Genomic DNA, 25,752 nt, shown 5'->3' on the forward strand with positions numbered 1-25,752 from the left:
AAGGATAAACTTATCTGGCTCTCATTTCTGTTGCCTCTTTCTCCCTCCTTCACTATGAACTGGCAGGCAGCCCATTCAAACCTGGCTGCACCCTCTAATTAAACTGCTGGGACTCAAACCTGGATGAGTTCGGTTTGGTTATGTAAGGGGACATTAATGTCCTGTCTGGCTTCCAGGAGTCTTGGGAGTGATGATGTTAAAGCTGGCATATACTGGTGCATTTGTTTTGCCAAGGCTGTTTCGCTGCAGACTTCAGTCGTGCAAGTCCTTGGGCAAGTGCTAGCCAAATGTAATATAATACCATGGGCTCCTAAAGCTGCATTGCAAGTGACCAACTTTCCACATTTCCCAGAACACATGGAGGATGTTCTCAAGTTTCAGGATCAGCAGAATGGCCATGTTAGGAACCTGCCAGCAAACTGGAGCATAGCTGTGGTCCCCAGCTTACTTAAGGCAAGGAAGCACATTGTCTTGTGCGGGAGGACAGTACTTTGACTTAAGAGCTCCCAATCCATGTAATGAAGAAGACAGATCAGCTGCAGCTAGTCTGGACAGACCTAAGAGCATAAAGGAGCTGAGCTACCAGCACTGTCGGGTGAATGGTTTATGGCAGGTTGGGGAACCTAAGACCTACCAGATGTTGTTGGACTACAACTCCCATCATCCCCCAATGGGCCATGTTGAATAGGGCTGATGACAATTGGAGTCCAAGACACCTGGAAGGTAGCAGGTTTCCCATCCCTGGGTTAAAGGGAGCACATTCCTGTAAGAATCCAAAGCAATTGGTTGATGTTTCTAGAGCCAGGGACTGTCAACTTTCAGTGGCGCCTTATGCAATGCAAAATCCTTCATTCTACAGAATATTTTGGCGCCTCCTGTAGTGCAGTATCCTAAAACCACCTTTGCAGGGACTGAGAGAGAGAGAGTAGAAGTCATGCATGTGTGAGAAGCAGCCTATCAAAAGGAAAATCTTATCCAAAGCCAAAAAGGCCCGCCCTCCTTCCGTAGAGTGGATTTTTGGGTCCTGCACTGAAAACATCAGGAAAGGCCCCAGCCCACAGTTAAGCTGTGGTTATCACATCAGTACAACTCATGCTTCTACATGCTGCATATCTAGATTTATACTTACATCAACATTTCCACGTAGCGGATATTTTTGTTCAGCGCTTCAATCTCTTTCATTTCTTTGTCAGTAAGGGAAAAATCAAAGATCTTGGCAAAAGAGAGAGAGAGAGAAACCACCCATTATCCTACATTTATGCAACTGATGACTAAGCCTGTGTCTTAAGTGTGGGCTTGTCCACACTGACCTTTTGTCCTGCTCGTTCCGGACTTTAGCGCTCCATGTCTGTCAATTTGGGTTTTCTGTAGATTGACGTTTGCTCTGATTGAGCTTTAGAGAGTGTGTTTTTGTGGAGCAAAACAAAGGGTGCTCAGACCCAGGGCTTTAAATTGAGAGCTGTGCCCTTAGCCTCGCCTCTGGCCTAAAAGGCGATGGATGCCGGACAGCAGGCACACCCTCATTCTCGCAGCCCCTGCAAAAGGATCAAATGAGCAGCCCATGATAGTATGTGGTGGAATGAGAGTAGCCATAAGGGCCATAGCTCAGTGGCAGAGGATCTGCTTTGCATGCAGAAGGTTCCAGGTTCAATCCCCAGCATCTCCAGGTATGGCTGGGAATGCCTTAAATCCTGGAGAGGCGCTTCCAGTCAATGCAGACAATACTGATTCAGGTGAGCCCAATGGTCTGATTCAGTATAAGGTAAATTGCTTAAATAACCAGAATGGAGGACAAATTCATGCATGGGCACTTGATATTTGATGACTTGCCTGGGGATCATCTAATCCAGTTCACAACTACTCTGCAAGGTAGGTTAGACTGTGAGTTTTTGATTGACCCGATTTCAGCCAGTGAGCTTCAATCCCAAGAAAAGATCTGAATCTATAGCAAGCCAACCACTCTGTTCCCTATGCCAGAGTGGTGGGCTTGCTGTAGATTCAGATCCTCAGATCCTTATTATTTTGGAATAAACGCAGGTACGACCCCACCAATGGCCACAGCATGTGGAAGAAGGCATTATGGAGTTCCCCAGGACCAGAGGGAGAATCACCCAAAGGAGAAAAGCCATCTGTGGTCCCTCCAGTGTTCGCTGGACTTCAAGAAGTGGGCTAAGATTCACTGCTGGGTTGCATCCTGGGCCAAGATTAAATGTCAACGGCAATATTATCATCACGTAAATATAAGGTTAAAAAAAAAATTGAAAGTGGGTCCCAAGCACATGGCGGGTCCCTGGTTTGAAAAGGTTGAAGACGATGGAAGCTGACAATTAATGCACCGTATTTTTCACTCCATAAGACGCACCTGACCATAAGACGCACTTAGTTTTTAGAGGGGAAATGCAAGGGGGGGAATTCTTTAAAGGGAGCACTGAGCAGAGCCTTTATGCATCCCAGGCTCTGCTCAGTGCTCCCTTTAAAGAGCTGCGTGGAACGTGTTTGCGGCTCTTGAGGACTTTTCCCTGAGGAGGGAGAAGGGACTGATGGGCTGCCCTTCTCCCTCCTTGGGGAAAAGCCCCCAAGAGCCGCACACATGCTCCACACGGCTCTTTAAAGGGAGCGCTGAGCAGAGCCTCCTGCCTGCATTCGCTCCATAAGACGCACACACATTTCCCCTTACTTTTTAGAAGGGGAAAAGTGTGTCTTATGGAGCGAAAAATACGGTATTGGTTTTGTTTTTATAACAGTGGAAGCTGTTTTTTAAAAATTGGGGTGTGTGTGTGAATTGAACAGGTTGAAGACTGCAGACATGGAGTGCTATCTCTGCCTTGCTGTCAAAGACCCTTTTGGAGGTTGCAAGGCTAGTGGGCTTTGCTACCTTCTAGTGAGGTGGGGAGAAAGAACAGCAGGTGCTTTGCCACACAGAGCAGGCTTTTTTGAAAGCTTACCTGGAAGTTCTCTCTAATGCGCTCTGCGGTGAAGCTCTTAGGGATGACCACCACCCCTCGCTGGATATTGAAGCGGAGCGCCACTTGGGCCGCCGTCTTGTTGTATTTTTCTCCAATGGCCTTTAACACAGGGTCCTCCAGCAGTGGAGGGGAAGACACATTCACCCTTGTTGTAGAAAGGGAAAGGAAATCAGCCTAGATTTGCCTTACATGGCAGTCTGGTGGCAGAAGAAGAACTAATGGGGGTGTGAAGGGACTGAAGCAAGACCAAATCAAGTTGTTATCCGGTTTTGAAAACCACCCTGCTGAAGGCATCCGCAAGCAATATGGGTGCAATACGGCTGATTTTTAAACTGGGTGCCTTGCCTATGCAGGCAGTGTGAGAATAGCATACCGGTGATCTTTGGACCAGGTGAGGACCATGCTAACAGATTTCAAACCAATTTAGCAACAGATGGAGCAGCAAGAGAACAATGTGACCCTGCAGCAGAGGAAAGAGGGTGAAGTTGTCTCCAGCAACAATTCCCATCATCCCTGACCACCGATCATGGTGGCTGGGTCTGATGGGAGTTGGAGTCCAACCACATCTGGAGGTCTACAAGTCCCCCACCCCTGCTCTAATATTCCTAAACACAACATCTCACTCACCAGCTTTCATCTCTTGATGTTCCTAGAGGGCTGTATCCGACAAGGACAATGTCATGTTGTTTGCAAAATTCTAAAAGTTTGGGCTGGGTGAAATAAGGGTGGCATTCAATCTGCAGAGACAGAATGCAGAAGGCTGGGTTAATGACAAAATGGCCCAACAAGAAACCTTGTTCACAAAGTCAACATGTAATTGCCTGTAATTTCCCCCTGGGGAATGATTTTCAGTGGAAAAACTGCTGGAGGGGAAACACTTAGGTCCTTCTCCCCTCATTTTCACACAACCATTTCAACCTGCTTGGATAACTAAACTCTTCATACACCATACGTCATACACCATGAAGCCATCCTGCTATAGCAAGGATGGGGAACCTCTGGCCCTCCAGGTGTTGTGGGGCTACAACTCCCATCATCCCCGATCAATGGTCATAATGGCCAACAAGCATGACCACCCATCAGGGATGATGGAAGTTGTAGTCCCACAACATCTGTAGGGTCAGAGGTCCCCAATCCCTGCTCTATATGTTTGCCACAAATACAGTCCCATTATAAAGCTGTGAAAGGTTTGGGGATAAAATTCTAAGAAAGGAAGGAGAAAACTGGCTTCTCTCAGGGTTCTGCAAACTTTTGTTGACCCTGGGAACCATCTACATGGGCCAATGTTTCATAGATTTAAAAGTATCTATTCCATGGAGCAGTCCCAATTTATCCCAGGACTGATTTATTGTTTGTGAAGTTTATTGCAAGGCTGGTCCCAGTAAAGCATGCCTTCTAGCCCATGCAAATCCTCCTTTGCTCAAACTGGAGCCTCTGGAAGTGGGGATGAGAAAAGGCTTCAATAAGGCTAGCTTATTCAACTGTAAGCTTATGTTGGTGGAACACACTGACCTCATCCAGTTGCCAAGAAAACTGTGTTCCAGCCCTCTCTCTCATTCTCTCAGTGGGTTTTGTCAAAAAAGTGCAGAGTGCTCAGAAATCCATTGTCTCCTAGATTATTCTTTTATAATCGGACCCACAATCTGCTTTTTTTGATGACACAGCTTTTGTAGCTCCAGAATGTCTCATGTACAGTTCTTATTCAACAAGAAACGGAGCCAAATGTACAAAGGAGTGGGCTGCAATGATTTACAGTCCTCCATTTTAAGGTGTCTTCTGCTTAGAGGGCTCTCCAATTCAAGTCCAGTTTAAAGAAAAAGATCACTAAGATGGGAGAACACGATGGGCCTGGAAGTTGCCCATCCATAGGGAGCACCTCAGAGGCAAACTGAGCAGGTCACCTGGTCACAGTTTCTCTCGGTACGTTGGCTGGGTGAGTTTGTATACACAGTAGTAAACGTGTAGTTGGGGAAGTCCATCCATGATTGGCTATGACCACTGTTGACATGTGGCACTTGATCGATTGACCAACCTTGAGTGCAGCCCTCAGGTTAGCCACCCCTGTCCTAGAGACCGGCTGATTGACACATAGCCTGTTGCTGCCTGCAGTCTTCACTCTTGTGCCAGCCAATTCAGGTCTTTTAGCTCTTATTTCCCCCATATCTTCTCCCTTCATGCAGTTACCAAGTAGTTGCTCTTCTCGCTTCTTTCTCCCACATAAAGATATTGTGTTCTTGTGCTCGAAACAGACAGGTTAGGCATTGTCATATAGGATTGCCTCACTGCAGTTTATGAGTCCGTGGAAATGAACTGAGATTTAAAAATTATGATCATCCTTCTAGCCTCTTTCCTTCCTCCGATCTTTTTGAAAGAAATGATGGCAATTCACAAGATCATTGATCATGTTATCCTTATTATTGTAATGGCATATCAAATATTTTCATTGGTGAGTATAGGGACAAGTTGGAGAATACCTGGTTTGTGGGGAAGGGGGACAGAGAGGACTGGAGGTGCATGATTTGTGTGATATGGATTTGGTGTGAAATGAGTGGGGGTGGGGAGAGAAAAATAAGTAAGGGTGTCTGAATGAATGAAGATCTACCATGCCACAAGTGGGAATCAAAGGTGGGCTGAAGGCTGCCACATTCAGATCCTATTTGTGAGCTTCCCATAGGGATCTGATTGTGAGAACAAGATTCTATACAGTGGTACCTCTGGATGTGAATGGGATCTGTTCCAGACCCCCATTTGCATCCTGAAGTGAATGCAACCCGCATCCGCGGGTGGTGATTTGCTGCTTCTGCACATGCGCATGATGTCATTTTGAGCGTCTGCACCTGTGCTCCGTGCTCCGTTACTTCCGGGTTGCCATGGAGCGCAACCCGAAAAGGCTTAACCTGAAGTGACTTCAACCCGAGGTATGACTGTACTAGGTGGGCTCTCATAGAGTCATATAATTGTAGAACTGGAAAAGACATGCAACATATTTAGGCAGAGAAAGATGAGTGGAAGGGAATGGAAGAAGAGACATGAGTGCATTTGTGAGAGAGGGGGAAGAATCTTGGGTAAGATTTTAGGGTATTTTAGATTTTTGGGTGGGGGGGGATATGATTATAGGAGGAAGGAGAAGTGCTGAACGTGAGCCCAATGCTACTCTTGTTGCCCAAAGGGCCCCACAACAATCTGATACTGGCCTTGCATCTTTATGATCTGAAGTGGGGCAGGTTTAAGATCATTGTGTCCCATGTCTGAAACTACTTAACCACTCATACACTCAGCCATCTGAAGCCAGGAATATGCTCACCATTGGGTAGTTCCCTCAGCAGAAGACCATACAAAGAGCCTGGCCCATCTGGTCCAGCCTCCTGTTCTCACAATGCCCAACCAGATGCCTGTGGGAAACCCGCAAGCAGGACCTGAGCATAAGAGCGCACTCTCCTCCTGTGGTTTGCAGTGGCTGGTATTCAGGAGCATTACTGCCTCTGACTGTGGAAGCAGAGCACAGCCATCATGGCGCAGCTGCAAGATCGTAAGAATGGTCCATACAAGATGCTTGGGTACTCTGATACGTCACCCAAGTACCAAAAGCATACAGTGCATGTCAGATGATGTGAAAGCAACAAGATGCTTGCTCATGTCACTGCATCACTTTGCATATCTCCATTACCTGGTTGCTGACAGGCTTGTACTTGAGTCCCGGTTTGTTGAGGATCATCTCCAGCTGCCTACGGTTGAAGTTTGACACCCCAATGGACTTCATTAGCCCTGCGTCTTTACATGCTTCCAAAGCCTGTCGGGATAAAGCAGGCAAAACAGTGGGAAGGCAGCCGAGTAGAAGATTTATAACAATTCCCCAAGGAGGGAGGGGACTCAGTAGCAACTAAGTGTGGAAAGAGCCAGGATGTAGAGGAGGATAGGAGAAGGCCAAGAAGCTTCTGGAGGGAGCAGACTTTGCTGAAGAAATAGCCTTTGATCAAGAACTTAAATAAGGAAAGACAAGGAAGTGATTTTTCTCCGCAGCAGAAAGGGGAAAGGGGGAAAGGAAGAAGGAAAAAACTAATAGGCAGAACAGTGAGATAGAGTGTTGAAGGGAAGGTCAGATGAGAGGGGGGAAATAAGGCCCTATCTGGGGTAGTCTTCATGGAGCCACAATTCTCCAAAGCAAAGCTAGCTTGGGAGCACTGTGAGGAAGTAGAGCAGTGTCAAAATCCAGACCTACTTGACATTGTTCAGCAGCCTCAGGCCAGAAAAATGAAGATAAAGGTAACCAGGTAAGCTGGCCAGGATCTCTGACGCAGGAAGGGGCGTGAAGTCTGCCCACACTTGGCCTTAGGAGATGCAAAGATGATGGTCCCACAGCAGCTTCAGATCTACTCACCTCCCAAGTGGCACATAAGTCTGTCTCATGGTACATCCACTTCCCATTTTCATCCTTTGGGTAGATGCGCTCTCCAGGCTGAGGGGAAAAACACACACACAAATATGTTTGTGGAAGAGAAATCCACAATACATAAGTATTCTGTTTTTTACTTTCCAGGGGAGAGGCAGTGGTTACCTTGGGACTTCTTGGAAAGACAGAAAGGTATGTGTAGAAGCAGGTGGTAAGTGATTAAATTGGAAAGAAAGCACATATAAGAAGAAATGTGTACTTAGGTTAACAGAAAATGGACATGGAGGTTGAACTTCGTCATCTGAAGCTGAAATGTATCTCCATTGCTTGAACACATGTACCAAATTTCATTCTGAAATTCCAGTGGTCTTCAGAGATCTCACATTACAAAACAAACTGCCTTTTGCAAGTTTGCTTCCTTGATTCCCAAGAAGGGGCTTGACGTCTGATTTATTTTAACAAGTTACACTCTGCCTTTTGATCAAAATTATATCCAAAGCAATTTACAATACAATACATTAAAACAGTGCACACACAAAATAACAATAATAACTGCAACATCCTTTTTCTGGCCAGCAGCCGATGCCTGCATGCCTTTCCCTCTATGCTCATTCACACATTACTCTGAACCCATGTACAAGCATGCTGGTTTCTCTGTTATCCCACCTACACACATACACCTGGCTATGTGTCCCCATAGGTGCTGTTTACTACATAGCAGCCAGAGAGCTGTTTTTCAGCAGGAAAACAACACACACACACACACCCTGATCTGGACTGGGTGTATGGCATTGAACTGGGATTTTCCATGAAAAGAAAAGTGTCAGCATGAAGCCTGCTTTTTAAAAAGAGTAATGTGTAGCTCGGCCCTTAGAAATGATTGTTGGAGTGTTGTGGGATTAGCAGGAGGAGAGGAAAAGGACTGAAAAAAAATCCACAGAGTTGTCAAGATTTGAGGGTACAAACATCAAAGAATCATCTGCCTAAAGGAATTCCTGTTTGACTCCCCTCATACCCTGCTTGTATGTTTGCAAGGAATGCATATTCTACACAGAAGCTGTATGTTCTCCAGTCCTTGCTTGCCAACACTACAGACAGAATGTTGAACGAGCAAATCATTAAAGCAAAGGTCTCGCTTTGCTTGGCCAATTAAAAAATTCATGGCAAATTTATGTTTTTATAAATTAGTGTGTGCAACTTACCCTATATGCAAATCTGCCTCCGTGTGTGTGTGTGTGTGAGAGAGAGAGAGAGAGAGAGAGAGAGAGAGATGCATTTTGGGTGGTGAGTCAGTGGCCTCTCTACCTGTAAATGTGAAGTTTACTCCAGGTATTCTTCCTAGTTCAGACTGGAACACACTAATACACTAGGAGGAGCTCTAACACAACTTTTCTCTTTACCTTAAAAGCCATCGGCAGCTCAATAATGTAGAGATCAACGTAGTCAAGCTGCAAGGTCTTCAATGTCTTCTCCAGAGTTGGACGCACCAGCTCTGGTGGGTGGCATGTGTTCCACAGCTTGAGGGAGAAGAGGAAGAAAACATAAATAAATGTGATAGAACCTTCACCGCAAGCTAAATGCTGAAATGAAGAAAATATGACATTTCAAGAGCATGTTGACTGAAGTTAACCACAGGCAGCTACACTTGGAGAACCATTATAAATAGCAAGGTTACAGCAAAAACTGTTCTTTCAGAGGGTATGGAATTTTCCATGAACAATAATTGCAACAGCAGTAAGGAGTGCTTGATGTCAGATGATCCGTTTTTCCTTTGCTTGAGCTCAGGATCCCTGCTGAAAGATGGCTTAATGTCATGGTGACTTCCTGCTCTTGGCAAAGATTGGCTGCACTTGGGAGTTCCCAATTGGAGACCACACGTTAAGTATCCTAATTGTTCCTTTGAACCCATGACTTTATCTGTGTGGTCTCATATATGAAGGGACAGCTCTGGAGATAATTGCCTCACAGCCAAAATTAGACCTGCTGGGCCAAACTAAACCCCAACACTGATGTATCTAACAAAAGGAATTTTAGATCACAAAAGTGTTTGCCATAATAAATTGTTAGCCTTTATGGTGCCACAAAACTCTTTGTTCTTCTTTCATGGCAGTCCAGAAGTAGCCACTTCAACAGAAGTAAACTGTAATGCTGCAATCCTACACCCAGTTACCTGAGAGTAAATCCCATCTAACTAAATGAGGCTTACTTCTGAGGATTTAGGTATACGGTTCTGCTGCTGGAATAGGACCCAGTTCTTGGCTTCATTTGATCCTTTTCAAAGTGTGCATGAATAGCAGCTCCAGAAAACAAAAACAAAAACGCTTACTAGGAAAGGCTATGAACGCTGGGTTATTCTTTGCATTGTAAATATTAGCTTCTTGTTTCACAATGGGTCTTCTCCCTTCCAAACACTTTTTTTACTATTTGTGTTCAAGAGGATCTTCTCAGTGCACATAGCAGTCCTGTGTCAATAAGTGAGAGCACCAGGTAGCTGCCAAATTATTCTTTTGTCCCAGGACATCACTTTCTCTGCAAACACTGCTTTCAACTTAATGAAATAGAAGAACTATTGGGATGGGGGTGGGGAGGAGCAGCCAAACAACCAAAATTTCTGGCAGTGTAGGAAAATCGGGGGTGAGGTGGGGGTTGGACCTTCAAGTTCTTTGCATGCAATAAAATAAAATAAAATAAAATAAAATAAAATAAAATAAAATAAAATAAAATAAAATAAAATAAAATAATAATGCTTTGCTTTGAGAACTGTGCCAGAATACAGATGCTGCTGCTTTCAGTCAGCAAATAATTTTGGATTGTGCACAATTATCCTGGCACTTGCGAGTTTGGAATAATTTCTGATGAGTCAGTTGCCAAACTTCAGCTCAACCTTCTCCAAGCTGGTACACTGCAGATGTTGTTGGACTACAACTCCCTTCACCCTCAGCCACTGGCCCAATTGAGTGAGGGTGATGGGAGCTGGAGTCCAAGCCTTCTGGAGGGCAAGGCATTGTCGAAAGCTCCTTTAGAACTTGTACAGATTTCAGAGATCTAGCTGTTTTGAGTAAAGATAGTTAGAACTGGATTATTAAAGTGTCCTTTGTACTGCTTATCGTCAAAACCTAAGGATTTTAGACAAAACGCTTCCATAAATAGATGGTAACAATCGTAATTATGCAGAAGGAAAAGGAACAATCATATTATCGAGAAATATTCCAACAAACCAACACACTTGTCACTTATAATAAATTGTACAGTGGAACCTTGGTTCTCGAATGGCTCAGTTGACAAACAAATTGGCTCCCAAATGCCAAAAACCTGGAAGTAAGTGATCCAGCTTTCAAACATTTTCTGGAAGCCGAACATCCGATGCAGCTGTCGGCTATTGTTTCCAGGGTGCCTACGCTAATCAGAAGCTGTGCCTTGGTTTTCTAACGTTTCGGGAGTCGAACAGATTAAGTTCGAGAACCAAGGTATTAGACCAATAATCAGCAACATAATATATCCCTTTCCACATCCACACAATGCATTTAAAGCACTCTTATGCCACTTTCTGACTTAACAAACTATAGAGCGCTGACCTCACAGAGCTAAAATTTCCAGCACCTTTAACAAAGTTCAGTTCTCAGGATTCTCCATGAATGCTGAGATGATATAAGGTGGGGTTTTTTAATGTATCTTGTGGGCGTAGCCAATGGTATCTCAAGGAAAATTCCCCACAGTATCTATGGAGCAGAATGAAAGCAAATTTTCATCAAGAACTGTGCCTCATGGGTTATGGTCCAATGTATTTCTTTAGGGCAGAAATCTCTCTGTGTGTCTAGATTTTGGAATCTGGCAAGCAGAATGGTCTGCAACAGGCACAGGCAAACTTGGCCCCCCAGATGTTTTGGGACTACAACTCCCATCACCCCTAGCTAACAGGACCAGTGGCCAGGGATGATGGGAATTGTAGTCTCAAAACATCTGGAGGGCCGAGTTTGCCTATGCCTGGTCTGCAAGGTCTCAGATAAACTAAGGCAATGTTTGTTTGTTTTTTATAAATATTTATTAGATTTTTCCACATTAATACAAAAAAGCAAGAAAAAACAATGCACAAAAGATAACACAAATACAAAAAACAAAAACAAAAACAAATGTATCTTTCATTGCTTATTTCCATTAACTTATTTCCCGGACCTCCTCTCACCTCCCCCTTTTGTATTCCAGTTCATTATTAACTCAGCAAATCCTTATTACTTATTTCTCAACTTTAACTTAATAATTTATTTTAACATGTTGTTATTTTACCTTTCCTCCTCTTCCATTTCCTCAGTTTATTTTTGCAAACCTTATTTTCATTTAATTTAAACCATTTTAACTTATCCAAGCTTAAACATCAATACTTATACATCGTTCCTCATTCTTCAACATTTTTCCTAAAGCCGACCATAATTTCCCTTCCACGACTTTCCCAAATTCCATACATATAGCAAAACAAGATAAAAACAAAGCAAGTTATAGTTATATACCCTTTGGATTCCCAGACTCCACCCACCCCTTTCCCGGTTTCAGTCCCAACAAGTGTCCATCAGTCTCAGTATACTGTTTAGCCTGGAGATCTCACATCTGAGGCTCTTAAATCTCTTTCAATTCCTCTCTGCCGGTCTTTTTGATAGTCCTTAATGTTAAATCCCAACTCTCGGAGAGGCTCCGGCCCAACAGGATCCATGTTTCTTCCAGCCAGACCTCCATACTTAAAAATAAAGCCTATGGGGTACTCCAAATCTTGTTTCGTACTCCTTTCAAGTCCAAATGTCCCCAAAGCTCCAACTTCCACCTTAGTCAAGTTTATAATCCTTCGGTCTTTAGATCTCCACATAAGGAGATCTCTCAGTTTTCCACTCTCCAATTCAGGCCAGGCTTTTTATTTTTATTTTCCTTTGTTGCCATCATGTCAGGCCACAAATTGTAGCTCTCCTTTAACATCTGCAGAATTGCAGCTCCTCCTTCCTTTTCTTCAGGGGAAACATATGTCTCCTTCTCCATATTCTCATGGCTCTCAAGTTTCTCTAATTGTCCAATTGAATAGGCTTCCTGCTTCAAATCCTTATCAGATTCAACCGTGTTGTTTACTGTTAAGTCCAAAGTTGTGACACTCATAGCCAAAGCATCGATTTGGCCTTGTAACTTTCCCAAGAGAACAAATGCTCTATCCAATTCAGTCTGGATTTTCCCTCCTCCAGCCATTGTAATGTCCCCAAACCCCCTCTAGGGGGATTTTGGTTCCTTAATATACCTTTCAGCTCAAAATCCAAAAATCAAGTTAGTTTGTATCAGCCCTTCCTTATTTTCAAGAAATTGTAACAAATATAACCAACAGAAGCAACAGAAACAAAGTTCTCTTTTTCCTTTTGACAGCTAACTTGACAGCTGTCAGACTCTTGGATACTTCATCAACAGGCTCTCTCGCGGGACGCTCCCGGGTCCGGGGGGGGTGAAACTTCAGCTCCCAAAGTTAATCTTTTATCCTCCAGTAAAGTTTCTTATAATGTCAAACCATGAAAGTTAAAGTCTTTTTTTAAGAAAAAAAAAGAAGAAGAATTCTCTCGACCTTAGATGACAGGTCCTTTGCTTTAGATTATTTACAAAGGGGGGGGCGGACTTCCTTTTTAACCCTTCCCCGCTCGTTCCTAATTCAACAAAATTTTCTTTAAATTCCAATTTCCGTACTACTCACGGGTTGTTTCTTTAAAGTCCAATTGTTCCAAGGAAAAAGTCAGCGCTCTCCGACAATGGCTTGCGGCTTCACTCCGCAGAAGGAGCAGTCTACTCACAGCACCGCGCCGCACCCCGTCCCCGTTCCGGAGCCTTTAAAAAGGCTCCTTCGCAGCTTGGGGGGGTCAAATGGTGCCCGCCGAGTCACCACGCTCACAGGCATCCGTGCCTGTGATTTTTAAGGGTCCCCGCGTCGCCGCCGCGGACAAGACCCGATCCTGCGGAGCCGATTCCCTCCGGAGCTCGGAGGGAATCCGCCATTAGTCGATGGCGCTAACCCGGAAGTCCGAACTAAGGCAATGTTACCAGTGTGAAGAATATGCAAGATTTGTTGCTCCAAGCTGGCTAGCAGCATTAGGTGAACCCAGTGGTCGATCCGGATGCCCTATTTGAATGTCATGCTTATTATCATCTATTTATTGTTATTTATTATGACATTTCTATCCCACCTTTCCTCTAAGGAGCTCAAGGCTGCATACACTGTTCTTCTCTGCTTCCGATTTTAATCGCACAACAACCCTTTGAGGTAGGCTCAGAGACAGTGACTAGCAAGTGACAAGGAGTGACAAGGTCATTCCTGCGTGCTTCATGGCTGAGTGGAGATTTGAACCCTGGTCTCCTAGTCCAGCTCTCTGACCATTACAACCACACTGTCATATAAAAAGGTAGCCACATTGTGACTTGGACAGTTTTTGGCCATTTTCTCATGTTAGGAATTCTATAACTCTCTCTTTCTCATTAGGCACCTACCAGCCACCCAGGATTTGTGAAATAACACTTCATCGGTGGCTCTGAGACCAACTTCTCCATCATTCAAGAGGTTTACTTGACTGGAGATTAATGCTTAAAGATTGCTGTCTAGATTTCAGCGGTCTCCTCTTCTTTTTCAAAGATATAAAAATCAAGACTTAGACACAAGAAATTAGCCATTTCCTGCAGTCTGACACAGATCAATTAGCAGCTTCAGAGACGCAGCCTCAGCCTAAGGGATTCTGGCTTTTATTTTCAGCCCTTCCCTCCCTGAAAGCCAGTTGCTTAATGTGGCAGTCTCAAGGGTAATTGGAACCACATTTATACGAACCATTCTTCCCTTTCAGAAGGCCTTGGGATTCTTAGGGAGTCTCCCCACCCCACTTTTCCTAATCTGCAGCTCGCCTCCCAAACTGCATTGTCATGGCTCTGAATTTAAAAAATAAAAAGTAGCATGAAACAGGAACAGCTGGAATATTCCCTTTAGGTTAGTAAACAGCAGTGGAGATAACAGAGACAAGGCTTTAGCAATGCTCTTAACCAGTGATTTTCAACCAGCGTGCCATGGAAGCCTGGGGTACCTTGAATGATGGCCAGGGGTACCACAGGCAACACCGGCCTCTGTCCCTTTTTCCTCCCATCCAGTTGTTTTTTGCTTCCCATCCAGATGGATGCTTGGGCACAACCTGGTGCATAACTAATGGTGAACTTGTAAGAGAGCCAGGAAACATTCAAAAACATTGCTGGGTTAGGCAAAGGGGTGAGGGAAGGACAGATGTGCAACAGAGGAAATGGCACTTTTGCAACATCTTTGTTTATGATACACAGGCAAGAATACAGAAAACCAAACAGTTCTATTTACATAGCAGTAGGCTTGTAGGAGAGCCAGTGTGGTGTAGTGGTTAAGAGCGGTGGACTCGTAATCTGGTGAACCAGGTTCGCTTCCCCACTCCTCCACATGCAGCTGCTGGGTGACCTTGGGCTAGTCACACTTCTTTGAAGTCTCTCAGCCCCACTCACCTCACAGAGTGTTTGTTGTGGGGGAGGAAGGGAAAGGAGAATGTTAGCCGCTTTGAGACTCCTTCGGGTAGTGATAAAGCAGGATATCAAATCCAAAACTCTTCTTCTCTTTTCTTCTTCTTGTGTCTCTGCCTCCCAAAGGCTTGTACAGCTGTTTATTGCAGCATCCCTGGCTATAAGCTCCACAGGTGAATGGTCCTCTGAGAGGTACCTCTCTTTGGGGCAGAGGGGTCAGCTCAGAGACCGGGGGTGGCAGCAGTAGCTGCCTGGAGGACTCCCAATGAGAGGGAAGAGGAGAGGAGGCTGAGGGAAAACTACACAAGGGAGGGTGTTCAAAAAAGGGTGAGAGGCTGCCAGCTCTGCAGGCAAGGGGTGACATAACTGGGCTCCTGAGCCCCACAGGGGTGCCACAGAAAGAATGTAGTTGGTCAAGGGAACTGTGGACTCAAAAAGGTTGAACCTCTGCTCTTCACTGTTCAGCCACACAGGGTCTTTTTGCTAGAGGACCTTGTGGAGTTGGCCTTAAATAAGAAGTCAAAAATGTTAGGGTTGGAGTCCAAATGTAGCCCTCCATGCCTCTCTCTCTGGGCCTGGGGGCTGTTCCCATGCCATGCTCTTCACTGCCCCTGTTCTGTGCCCTGTTGTTGTTGTTTAGTCGTGTCCGACTCTTCGTGACCCCATGGACCAGAGCACGCCAGGCACTCCTGTCTTTCACTGCCTCCCACAGTTTGGTCAAAATCATGCTGGTAGCTTCGAGAACACTGTCCAACCATCTCATCCTCTGTCGTCCCCTTCTCCTTGTGCCCTCAATCTTTCCCAACATCAGGGTCTTTTCCAGGGAGTCTTCTCATGAGGTGGCCAAAGTATTGGAGCCTCAGCTTCAGGATCTGTCCTTCCAGTGAGCACTCAGGGCTGATTTCCTTAAGAATGGATAGGTTTGATCTTCTTGCAGTCCATGGGACTCTCAAGAGTCTCCTCCAGCACCATAATTCAAAAGCTTCAATTCTTCGGCGATCAGCCTTCCTTATGGTCCAGCTCTCACTTCCATACATCACTACTGGGAAAACCATAGCTTTAACTATACAGACCTTTGTTGGCAAGGTGATGTCTCTGCTTTTTAAGATGCTGTCTAGGTTTGCCATCGCCTTTCTCCCAACAAGAAGGCATCTTTTAATTTCGTGACTGCTGTCACCATCTGCAGTGATCATGGAGCCCAAGAAAGTAAAATCTCTCACTGCCTCCATTTCTTCCCCTTCTTCTGTGCCCTACCTGAGTGCATTTGCCTGGCTCGAATATGTCATTGAACTGTGATCATGCCTCTTGCTTACCTAGATGCTTACTTTTTTGTCTTTTTTATATTTTAATATTTTATATATTATTATTTTGTTGCTGTGAACCACTCTGAAATCTATGGATGAAGGGCAGTATACAAATTTAATAATAATAAAAAATAGATGGAGGATGAAAGTGTGTGCATATGTTGAAGTCTCTAAGTTATGTGTGTACAAAACTATAAATGGTATAGTCTCAACATTCCCCCACGGTGAGCAAGTTTCGCAGGTGAGCATGCTACACCTTGTCTTTAAAAGTTTGGCAGGTGGGGTGTGTCAAGTTGTTGGGACATCTCTGTTGCTTCTGTCCAGTTCTGAACCTCTTGCCCTGCTCTTGAATTCTTGAATCATGACTTCTAAGCCTTTTGTCTGCCCCTGAATCTGTATCATTATTTGCCCTAAGAAATATCTCTATCTTACTTACAAGTAAGAGCCTCTGCTTGCATGTTTTGGGGGCAGGAGCTGGGACATCCCAATGGCTTAACAGGTAGGTATCCATGCCGTTTCTGACTGTGGAGATAGAATAGCCTTATCCTCCATGAATTTGTCTAATCTCATCATCTGTACATGTAATTTGAACCATAACATTATTTGCTGAAATGCTTCTTCTATGATGTGCTGAGGCAAAGGTACTTGGGAAATAGCGTATTTTTTGCTCCATAGGACGCACTTTTTTTACTCTTAAAAAGTAAGGGGAAATGTCTGTGCGTCCTATGGAGCGGATGTGTGGTCCCTGGAGCCAAATTGCTGGAGTGTGGCACGCTCTTGGACTGCTCTTTGGTGGTGGTGGTGGAGCTGCACTCGTCTGCCGGCAGCCTCGGCTTCCCCCTGCAGCCCCGGGAAGCTTTGGAGCAACGGGAAGGCTGTGCGCCCATGCCCCGCGCTCCTGTGCTGCTGAATGGGGGTGGGGGGTGCCACTCTGCCAGCAGCCTGCCCTTTCCCCTCAAGGTTTGGAGCAGTGGGCAGGCTGTTAATCAATTAACCAACTCTTCCAAACAAGAACTTAGTACTCTTCTGTGTACTCTTCTGTGACCTACGGAACAGCTCTGTGTGCTTTAACAGCAAGGAAATTCTGTGTAGCAAAAAAAGAGGAAAGGATCAGTGTAGTGAGACCAGGAGATTCTTTAAAATTACGTGTACGTATATTATTACGTATATTGTTTTATATTATTGTAATTTTCAATATGGAAATTTTACGAGGAAACTTGCCAAGGCCAATGGCAAAGACGTTAAGTTGCTGAAGAGCAGAATCTGAAGAAAGGCTTCTCATATCATTACAATATCTTTCTTGAGGGGTGGAGACAGTAAATTTATATATATATATTTTCTTTTTAAAGCTACATATAAAGCATTTGTGAGGAAATGACCCTTGACACCAGTCCATCAGCCAAGCAAATAATGATGGCACAGAGAGCAAGGAGAGGTTTTCTTAGGAGATCGGGACTGTCCGTGACACCGTGAGAAGCCGGGATGGCTAAAGGATTTTCGGGACTGTCCCAGGAATTTCGGGGTGGTTGGAGAGTGTGGCTTGTAGCTCCTTCCAATGCTGCTTGCACCGCACACAATTTTCCTTTGATTCCTTACCTGCCAAAACCTCCCACATTTCACCTTTGACTTGAAGAAAACAAAATGCAGGTTAAGGCCAACGGCATGTGTTCCTGACACTCCCCACCCTCACCCTCACCAATAATTAGGATTTCTTACCTTGCCACAGTAAAAGATGTCTTCACGCTTGACCTTTCCTTCAGAGATCTTCTCCCGGATGGCCTGTCCCACTTCATGTTCGTTGTAATACACAAAAGCACCGTCAATGTGGCGGTAACCTGTATCAATGGCGGTTTTCACAGATTCGGCACAAGTGCCTTTGGGGGTCTGCCAATCAGGAGAGAGAAGTGGGGGGAGCTTTATTTTTGTATTTATACCTCCTTTCAACCTCCACAGCTGCCCGCCCCCTGCAAAAGAATGGCTAAAGCCACAAAGGAACAAGTCACGGAAATGAACTTAGGATACCAATCAAGCCACATTTAAATGCAAGCCTGCTAAAAACAAAAGAAGAGCATACTGAAATATAGCTCTAGAGGCTTTACAGAACAGAAGTTTGGAGAATTTATATCTGGCCTATATGTTTATTACTTTATATTCTACTTTTCCTCCAAGGAACTCAAGCGCATGTAGATGGTGCTTCTCTTCCTCATTTCATGCTCACCACAACTCTGCAAGATAGTTTAGGTTGAGAGAGGGTGACCGGCCTGAAGTGTAGGTTGGTTCCCACAAGGCAGGACACAGTGATAACAGCACGAACCTTTATTGAACATGTAGTTATGTAAACTGGGAAACAGACGCAAAGCAACTACGTATCCCACAATTGGCAGTATAGTGGTACCTTGGAAGGCACGGCTTCTGATTGGCTACATGAAGCTCCTGCAGCCAATCGGAAGCCACACCACACGTTCGGGTTCCAAAAGAGCGTTCACAAACTGGAACACTCGCTTCCGGGTTTGCGGCGTTTGGGAGTCAAAATGTCTGAGTGACAAAGTGTTCGGCTTCCAAGGTACGACTGTAGTTGGGGCTGGGTTTGTTTGTTTGTTTTGTTTTGTTTAGTTTATTTGATTGTCCTGTGAAAGGGAAAATCCAAATTAAAGAGGGTGGGGAAAATGTATTGGCATTTTGATGCCAACGATCCAGCATTCACCTTAAGAATGTTTCAATCTGCAGACATCTTGTGTTTATCATCATCTCATTTTCCCTTAACATTCTAGCCTGATTAACAGCTCTGGAGAAACTCAAAGGCTTGCTCACTATTTTGTGACATTTTCACTGGAATCCTGCACACCACAACCAGCAGGAACCACTATAGCTATCAAGGAGTTTTACAATGAAATCCTATAATATCTCCTCCTTAAAGTGTTACTTGGAAATTATTATTATCAATAACTATTATTATTTTTCCACCACATTTATAAATGAAGTTTATAGAAGGTGAACTTTCATTATTTTTAATTATAATAATGACAATTGATTAATGAATGGTTTTAAAGTGTGCCTTTAAAGTAGGCTACACCACCTCAATAAAATACAGACATTAAAATCCAAGATTTAAAATAGCAATAAACACACTTAACATTCAAATGCATCAGTAGAGAAGACAGTTCTTAAACACCGTCATAACACCCAAATGCAGACTGGAATAAATAAATGGGCAAACCACTTAACACCAGAACCAAAATCTGAGGAGTATAAGAGCAGGTCACAGAAAGTGCCTAAAGCGTTTTGAGATGTTACAGACGAGGCAGCTCAGGTTTTATTTTTTAGCAGAACTCTGCAGATGCAAGTTACACGAGGGAGCATTCCCAGAATTTCCATCTGGCAAAAGGTGAGTTGTTGTATTTCCTAGAAAACACCAAAGCACCAGAACACACCCAGCTTTTAAGGAGAGGGAGGGAATAATAATGCTGGCAGCCTTCCTTAAGTAATGTAGGCGTCAAGAAATGAGCAAAAATAAATCTAAGGAAAGAAGGAACTCAGAAACAGCAGATAAAAGAGAAGTGGTAACTGGGGTGATGAGTATATGATATAAACCATCTATCTAGGACACACATTGCTGTGCCTTCCAAGATGGCGTCTCCCTTCAGAGCTAGGATACAGCCCAGTGGTGCCCCTTAAGGTAGGAAACATATGAACCTGGATTATATTGAGTATTACATTGATACACTGTTCTCCCTCCAAGGTGACTGAGGCATTGTCCCTGGTTCTCTTCCTGCCCCAATGTAACCCTCACAACCGCCTTGTGAGGTAGCTTAGGTGGAGATATAATGTCTGGACCAAGGTCACACAGCAAGCTTCATGGCTGAGTGGGGATTTGAACCCGCTTCCGCCCACTCTCACTGCTCCACTGCAATGGCTTCACAGTTTTCTGAGACTGACCATTGGTTGGTCAGGCATAGCGGCTGACTTGCTCTGATTGGCTGTGGCTCTCCAGGGTCTCAAGAGAGAACTTTGCTAAGTATCTGCTGACTCTTGAACCTTCCATATGCAATGTTCCCATGCTATGGCCCCTTCTGTTGGGAAGGGGCCACGTCACCCCAAAATTAAAAGTGGTACTCAGGGGAAGAGTTCTCTGGGTCAAAGGTCAATCTAGGTAGGGGTGGTCCAGGAGGGTCTATGAGTGGAGCTCAGAGCAGATGCTATCTGTTCATACCAGAGATGGGGAATCTTTGGTGAAGCTGGTGATCCACAGCTTGCATCATCTGACTATTGGGCTCTGCTGCCTTGGGCTGATGGGAGTTGGCATCCAAAAACAGCCTTTAGGAGAAGTGACATAGCTCCACGGAAGAGCATCCGCTTTGCACACAGAAGGTCCCAGGGTAAAATCTGTGAATCTCCAGGAAAGGCCGGGAAAGACCCCCATCTGAAATCCTGAGAGCAAGTATAGACCAGTGTTTCCCAAATTTGGGTCTCCAGCTGTTTTTGGACTACAACTCCCATCACCCCTAGCTAACAGGTCAGGGATTATGGGAACTGTAGTCCAAAAACAGCTGGAGACTCAAGTTTGGGAACTCCTGGGGTGCCAGATTAGATGGCCCAGTGGTCTGATTGAGTATATGGCAACTTCCTTCCTAACCTTGCCTTTCTGATCCGAAAACAGAAACAAAAGAAGAAACCCAGACAGGCCTTTATAGCTTTAAAAACTAACCATAGGAAAATAACACAATGCATCTTGCCTTCTGTCCAGCGCTGTGATTGGGTGAACAGAGAAAAGGGCTGTTTCCTTTGGTGAATGAGCAGCACCAGCATGTAGATTTTGAACCATGTGCACCTTGATTATTCCCATAATATAAACTTAGTTTGCATAACCAAAGATATAGTGCCATCCAGTTATGTGGCTTTGTAGAATTTGGCTAAGGCAAAGTAAGCCTTTGGCTGTTGTTGTTGGCTAAGTGCGACATGGCTATTTCCCTGAGACTCGTACAAAATTGCAGGGTTGGCGGTTCCAAGGACTGTCTGTAACTTTTCAGAAAAGATATACCAATTTAAAAGAGAGATACCGTATTTTTTGCTCCATAAGACACACTTTTTTCTTCCTAAAAAGTAAGGGGAAATGTCTGTGCATCTTATGGTGCGAATGTGTGGTCCCTGGAGCCAAATTGCCTAGGGGCAAAAAGCAGATCATGCTCTTTTTTTCTTTTCTTTTTTCTTTTTCTTTTTTTTGAAAGAGGGAAGTGAGTGTTGAAACAAAGCTGCTGATCGTTTGCGGGGAGAGAGATAAGGGACTCTAGAGATAAAGGAGGTTGCCTGGGAGGGGGGAGGTAAAGATAGCAAACTTGCAAAGGGGGGAAACAGGAAGACTAAAGCAATAAGGAGAGAAATTAGAAGAAAAGGAGGAGCAAAAAACTGCTCCAGCTAAGGAAAAGACACTAAGGCAAACAAGAGGGAAGGGAGTGGTGGGATCTGAAGAGAGATAAGGGACGCTAGTGGAGGCTGCCTGGGAGAGGGAGGTAAAAGCCCATGGATCCTCAGGATTTTTACATTGAGTCACCCCAAATTCACCATCAGATCACATAGCATGTCCATGGCTACAGCCTGCACCAAAAAAATCACGCATCCACTGTTTCCTGGGGCTGCAACGGTGCAAAAATGTGGTTAAAAAGCACGGATCCACATGGATCCTCAGGATTTTTGCACTGGGTCACCCCAAATTCACCATCAGATCCTCCTCCAAAAACTAGGTGCGTCTTATGGAGCAAAAAATACGGTATGCTGATTTAAACTCCAACCCCATCACATGCAGCCTTCCTTTTGAAGGTCTGCAGGTTACTGCTGCAAAACCCAGTCTTCTAGAGAGAAAATTAAGGGGGGAAAGGACACTCCTCGTTTTGTACTTCGAAGACTTGCTGACAGCTTGGATGTACAGAGCACTCTAAATCTGAAACCTTTTGGAGCCTGTATGTGTCCAAATTGATTAAAAGCAAACAAAAACTGGAAATATTTCTGGATGTCATTTTTCTATTGTTTTCTATAACTGAGTGGCAGACCATCTGCTTTGTACGCAGGAGGGTTCCCACTTCAAACCTCAGCACCTCCCGGTAGGGCTGGGAGAGACTCGCATCATCTGAAACCCTGGAGAGCTGCTGTCTGTCAAAGTGCACTGTCAGTTTTGCACAGTCAGTTTTGGGTTTGGGAAACCCATTCCTTCATTAGCAGGCAATATTGAGCTAGATGGAGCAAAGGCCTGATTTGGTGTTAGGCAACTTCCTAGTTTCCTATGCTTGTTTGGATCCAGTAGCTCTCTTCCTAAGTTTTTGTGCCAAAACTGTGGCAGCTCCACCATGTTGCAATTGTACATGGAAAGGGTCATTCCGTCCTGCTTAAGGACAGAACAACTAATGCGCCAAGGGCACACGTGACAATAACATCAATTATGCGTTGTACACATGGGTTTAATTGTTTGGTTACTTAATGGCAACAATTAGCTATTTTAAAATTGACCATTTTAAGCTGTGGATCTGAAGGTTTTGGCATTCTCTGGGAAACATTCTTTTAAAAGTGTGACTCCTTACATAGAAGGGAAACTGATTTTGCAACATTTTCCCACTCTATAATCCTGTTCTTTCCAACCTCACAGTTTATAGCTTATTACCAACATTTCTTTCATGAAAGAAGTTGCCTTTGCCTTTTTTATTCTTCTAATACCCCACCTGAAGCCATAAGCCTTTGACTTTGAGGCCTAACAGCTGGGGCTGATTAGCACAAAATGATGCCCAGATCCCCCAAAACCTCCTGAGATTCCAAGTTAGACTTTCATCCCCCTTCATTTCTTATAGTTATAAATGCTTTGATCTCCTTCCTGAGCAAATACCAGAGGACTGGTGGGTTTTGTTTTGTTACCAGTTCTGCGAGTATATCTGGTGAAGTAGGGTGGAAATGTGGACAAAAGAAAATGCTCAACCCTTGGAATGGGTCTTTTCAGATGATGGGGAGGAAGTGAAGGCAAGAGAGAGTCTCCAAGCATCTGTTGTTGGATACTTTCCAGCATTTGTTTTGAAAGTGCAAACTTTAAAATACATGGAACACAGGAAATACAGAAGCAATAAAGCGGTATATACAGTGGTGCCCCGCAAGACGAACGCCTCGCAAGACGGAAAACCCGCTAGACGAAAGGGTTTTCCGTTTTGGAGGCGCTTCGCAAGACGAATTTCCCTATGGGCTTGCTTCGCAAGACGACAGCCCATAGGGAAATCTCCGGGACAGCGGGGAAGCGCAGCTCGTCTTCCCCGCTGTCCTCGGACCTCCTCCGAAGCCTGGCGGCGGGGCGGGGACACCTCCTCCCGCCGCCGGGCTTCGGAAGGATGCCCTGATGCCGGGCGGCGAGGCGGGAACGCCTCCCCCCGCCGCCCGGCATCGGAACGATGTCCCGAAGCCGAGCGGCGGGGCGGGAAAGTCTCCCCCCGCCGCCCGGCATCGGAACGATGTCCCGAAGCCGAGCGGCGGGGCGGGAAAGTCTCCCCCCGCCGCCCGGCATCGGAACGATGTCCCGAAGCCGAGCGGCGGGGCGGGAAAGTCTCCCCCCGCCGCCCGGCATCGGAACGATGTCCCGAAGCCGGGCGGCGGGGCGGGAAAGCCTCCCCCCGCCGCCCGGCTTCGGGGCGGGAAAGCCTCCCCCGCCGCCCGGCTTCGGGGCGGGAAAGCCTCCCCCCGCCGCCCGGCTTAGGGGCATCGTCCCGATGCCAGGCGGCGGGGCAGGAACGCCTCCCCCCGCCGCCCGGCTTCGGGGCATCGTCCCGATGCCGGGCGGCGGAGCGAGAAAGCCTCCCCGTGCCGCCTGGCATCGGAACGATGTCCCGAAGCCGGGCGGCGGGGCCGCGAAGCCTGGGCGCGCTGGCAACTCTCCGCAAGGAGCGCTCCCGCTGCTTGCGGAGAGGTCCGCGAAGCCTGTCCTGGACCTCTTCTGAAGGCAGGGGGGGGGCAAAAGTCTTTGTCCCCCCTGCTTGTCTTCCCAGGGGCTTTTAAATCGCCCGGACAGCAGAGAAGTCCTCCGCTGTCCCGGGCGATTTTAAAATGCCGCCCGCCAGAAGAGGTCGGGGGAAGGCGGTTTCCATAGGAACGCATTAATTGATTTTCAATGCATTCCTATGGAAAACCGTGCATCGCAAGACGAAAAACTCGCAAGACGAAGAGACTTGCGGAACGAATTAATTTCGTCTTGCGAGGCACCACTGTACAGCAAATGAATTGGCTAGTTATAATAAGCCCCTTCCAGTAGAGATGGGTGAATATGGCAATTTCAGTTTCTCAGTTTTACATTCTTAAATTTGGTTTCCACATTTCCACATCAGTTTCGGGTTTTTTAAGCCATTGGTATTTTAGTGCAAATTTCTCCTAACATATATATGTTTGTATGCAATTGCAGAAGAGGAGGAAGAGAAGGAGGAGGAGTTTGGATTTGATATCCCTCTTTATCACTACCCGAAGGAGTCTCAAAGCGGCTAACAATCTCCTTTCCCCTCCTCCCTCACAACAAACACTCTGTGAGGTAAGTGAGGCTGAGAGACTTCTGAGAAGTGTGACTGGCCCAAGGTCACCCAGCAGCTGCATGTGGAGGAGCGGGGAATCAAACCCGGTTCACCAGATTATGAGTCCCCCGCTCTTAACCACTACACCACACTGGCAAAGCACTTCCCCCTAATATAATGCATTTTTCCATGTTGTGTATTTGCATATATGTATTTTTATGCACACTTTATCCCAGCATATACATTTGTGTACACACTACTTGGCTGAAAAACTGTCTTGGAAAATTCAGAGAACTGTACATTTTAATGGACCTAACTTTGCATCTAAAACACACGTATACTACTTTAAAACAGGCACGGCTTGCCCCAAAAGAATTCTGGGAACTGTAGATTTTTTAAAGTGTGCTGAGAGTTGTTAGGAGACTCTCATAGTCCCCTGCACCCTTAACAAACTAGTTGACGTGACCAATCTTTCAGAGTTTGTCCCGAAAGAGAAGAGAAAAGAAGTCAGAGAGGAGGTGAGTGGGCAGGATGTCAAAAGCCTCCTGAAATTTTCTCTGAAGTAATTGAATCAATAATCCTTTTTTTTATAAAATAAAAAATAAAATAAAAATGTCTTGGATTATCAGTCTTGAATAATGAACTACCTGAAGTCCAGATGTTATGTCAGTGTTTCTTAAATAATTACTTTTCACTAAAACAAGGCATTTGAATTCAAATCAGGCGGGAGTTCCCTACCTGTGACCCTCAATAAAACTGCACTGAAGCTGCAAATACCGTATTTTTCCATCTATAAAATGCCTCCATGTATAGGATGCCCCCTATTGTTGTGGCAACAACCAATGGCCAGTCCACCCTCAGCAATATCCATATATAATATTTTTGACATTACTTTTTAGGGGGGGAACCTAGTCTCATACATGGAAAAATACGGTATATTCTACATGCCATGCTAGCAAGCAATATTGAGAAAACTAGCTGAACCAAGTCCCTTCCCTATTCAAAATCTGTTTTGACTCTTCCAGAGATAAGAA

General features: G+C 45.2%; 1 protein-coding gene across 1 annotated transcript in view; it reads right to left on the bottom strand.

The window, feature by feature from the left end:
- Positions 1 to 25,752, bottom strand: part of AKR1D1 (aldo-keto reductase family 1 member D1) — a 38,496-nt gene that overhangs the window by 1,625 nt on the left and 11,119 nt on the right. The window contains exons 2-8 of the mRNA XM_081878987.1: positions 17,913 to 18,080; positions 8,757 to 8,873; positions 7,345 to 7,422; positions 6,634 to 6,756; positions 3,594 to 3,703; positions 2,946 to 3,111; positions 1,130 to 1,212 (exon numbers count right to left, since the gene is read on the bottom strand). Of these exons, the coding sequence (XP_081735113.1) occupies positions 1,130 to 1,212; positions 2,946 to 3,111; positions 3,594 to 3,703; positions 6,634 to 6,756; positions 7,345 to 7,422; positions 8,757 to 8,873; positions 17,913 to 18,080 (845 nt within the window). The remainder of the gene's footprint in view (positions 1 to 1,129; positions 1,213 to 2,945; positions 3,112 to 3,593; positions 3,704 to 6,633; positions 6,757 to 7,344; positions 7,423 to 8,756; positions 8,874 to 17,912; positions 18,081 to 25,752) is intronic.

Source organism: Podarcis erhardii, assembly GCF_964252035.2.
Source record: "Podarcis erhardii genome assembly, chromosome: 10".
NCBI classification, from domain to species: domain Eukaryota; kingdom Metazoa; phylum Chordata; class Lepidosauria; order Squamata; family Lacertidae; genus Podarcis; species Podarcis erhardii.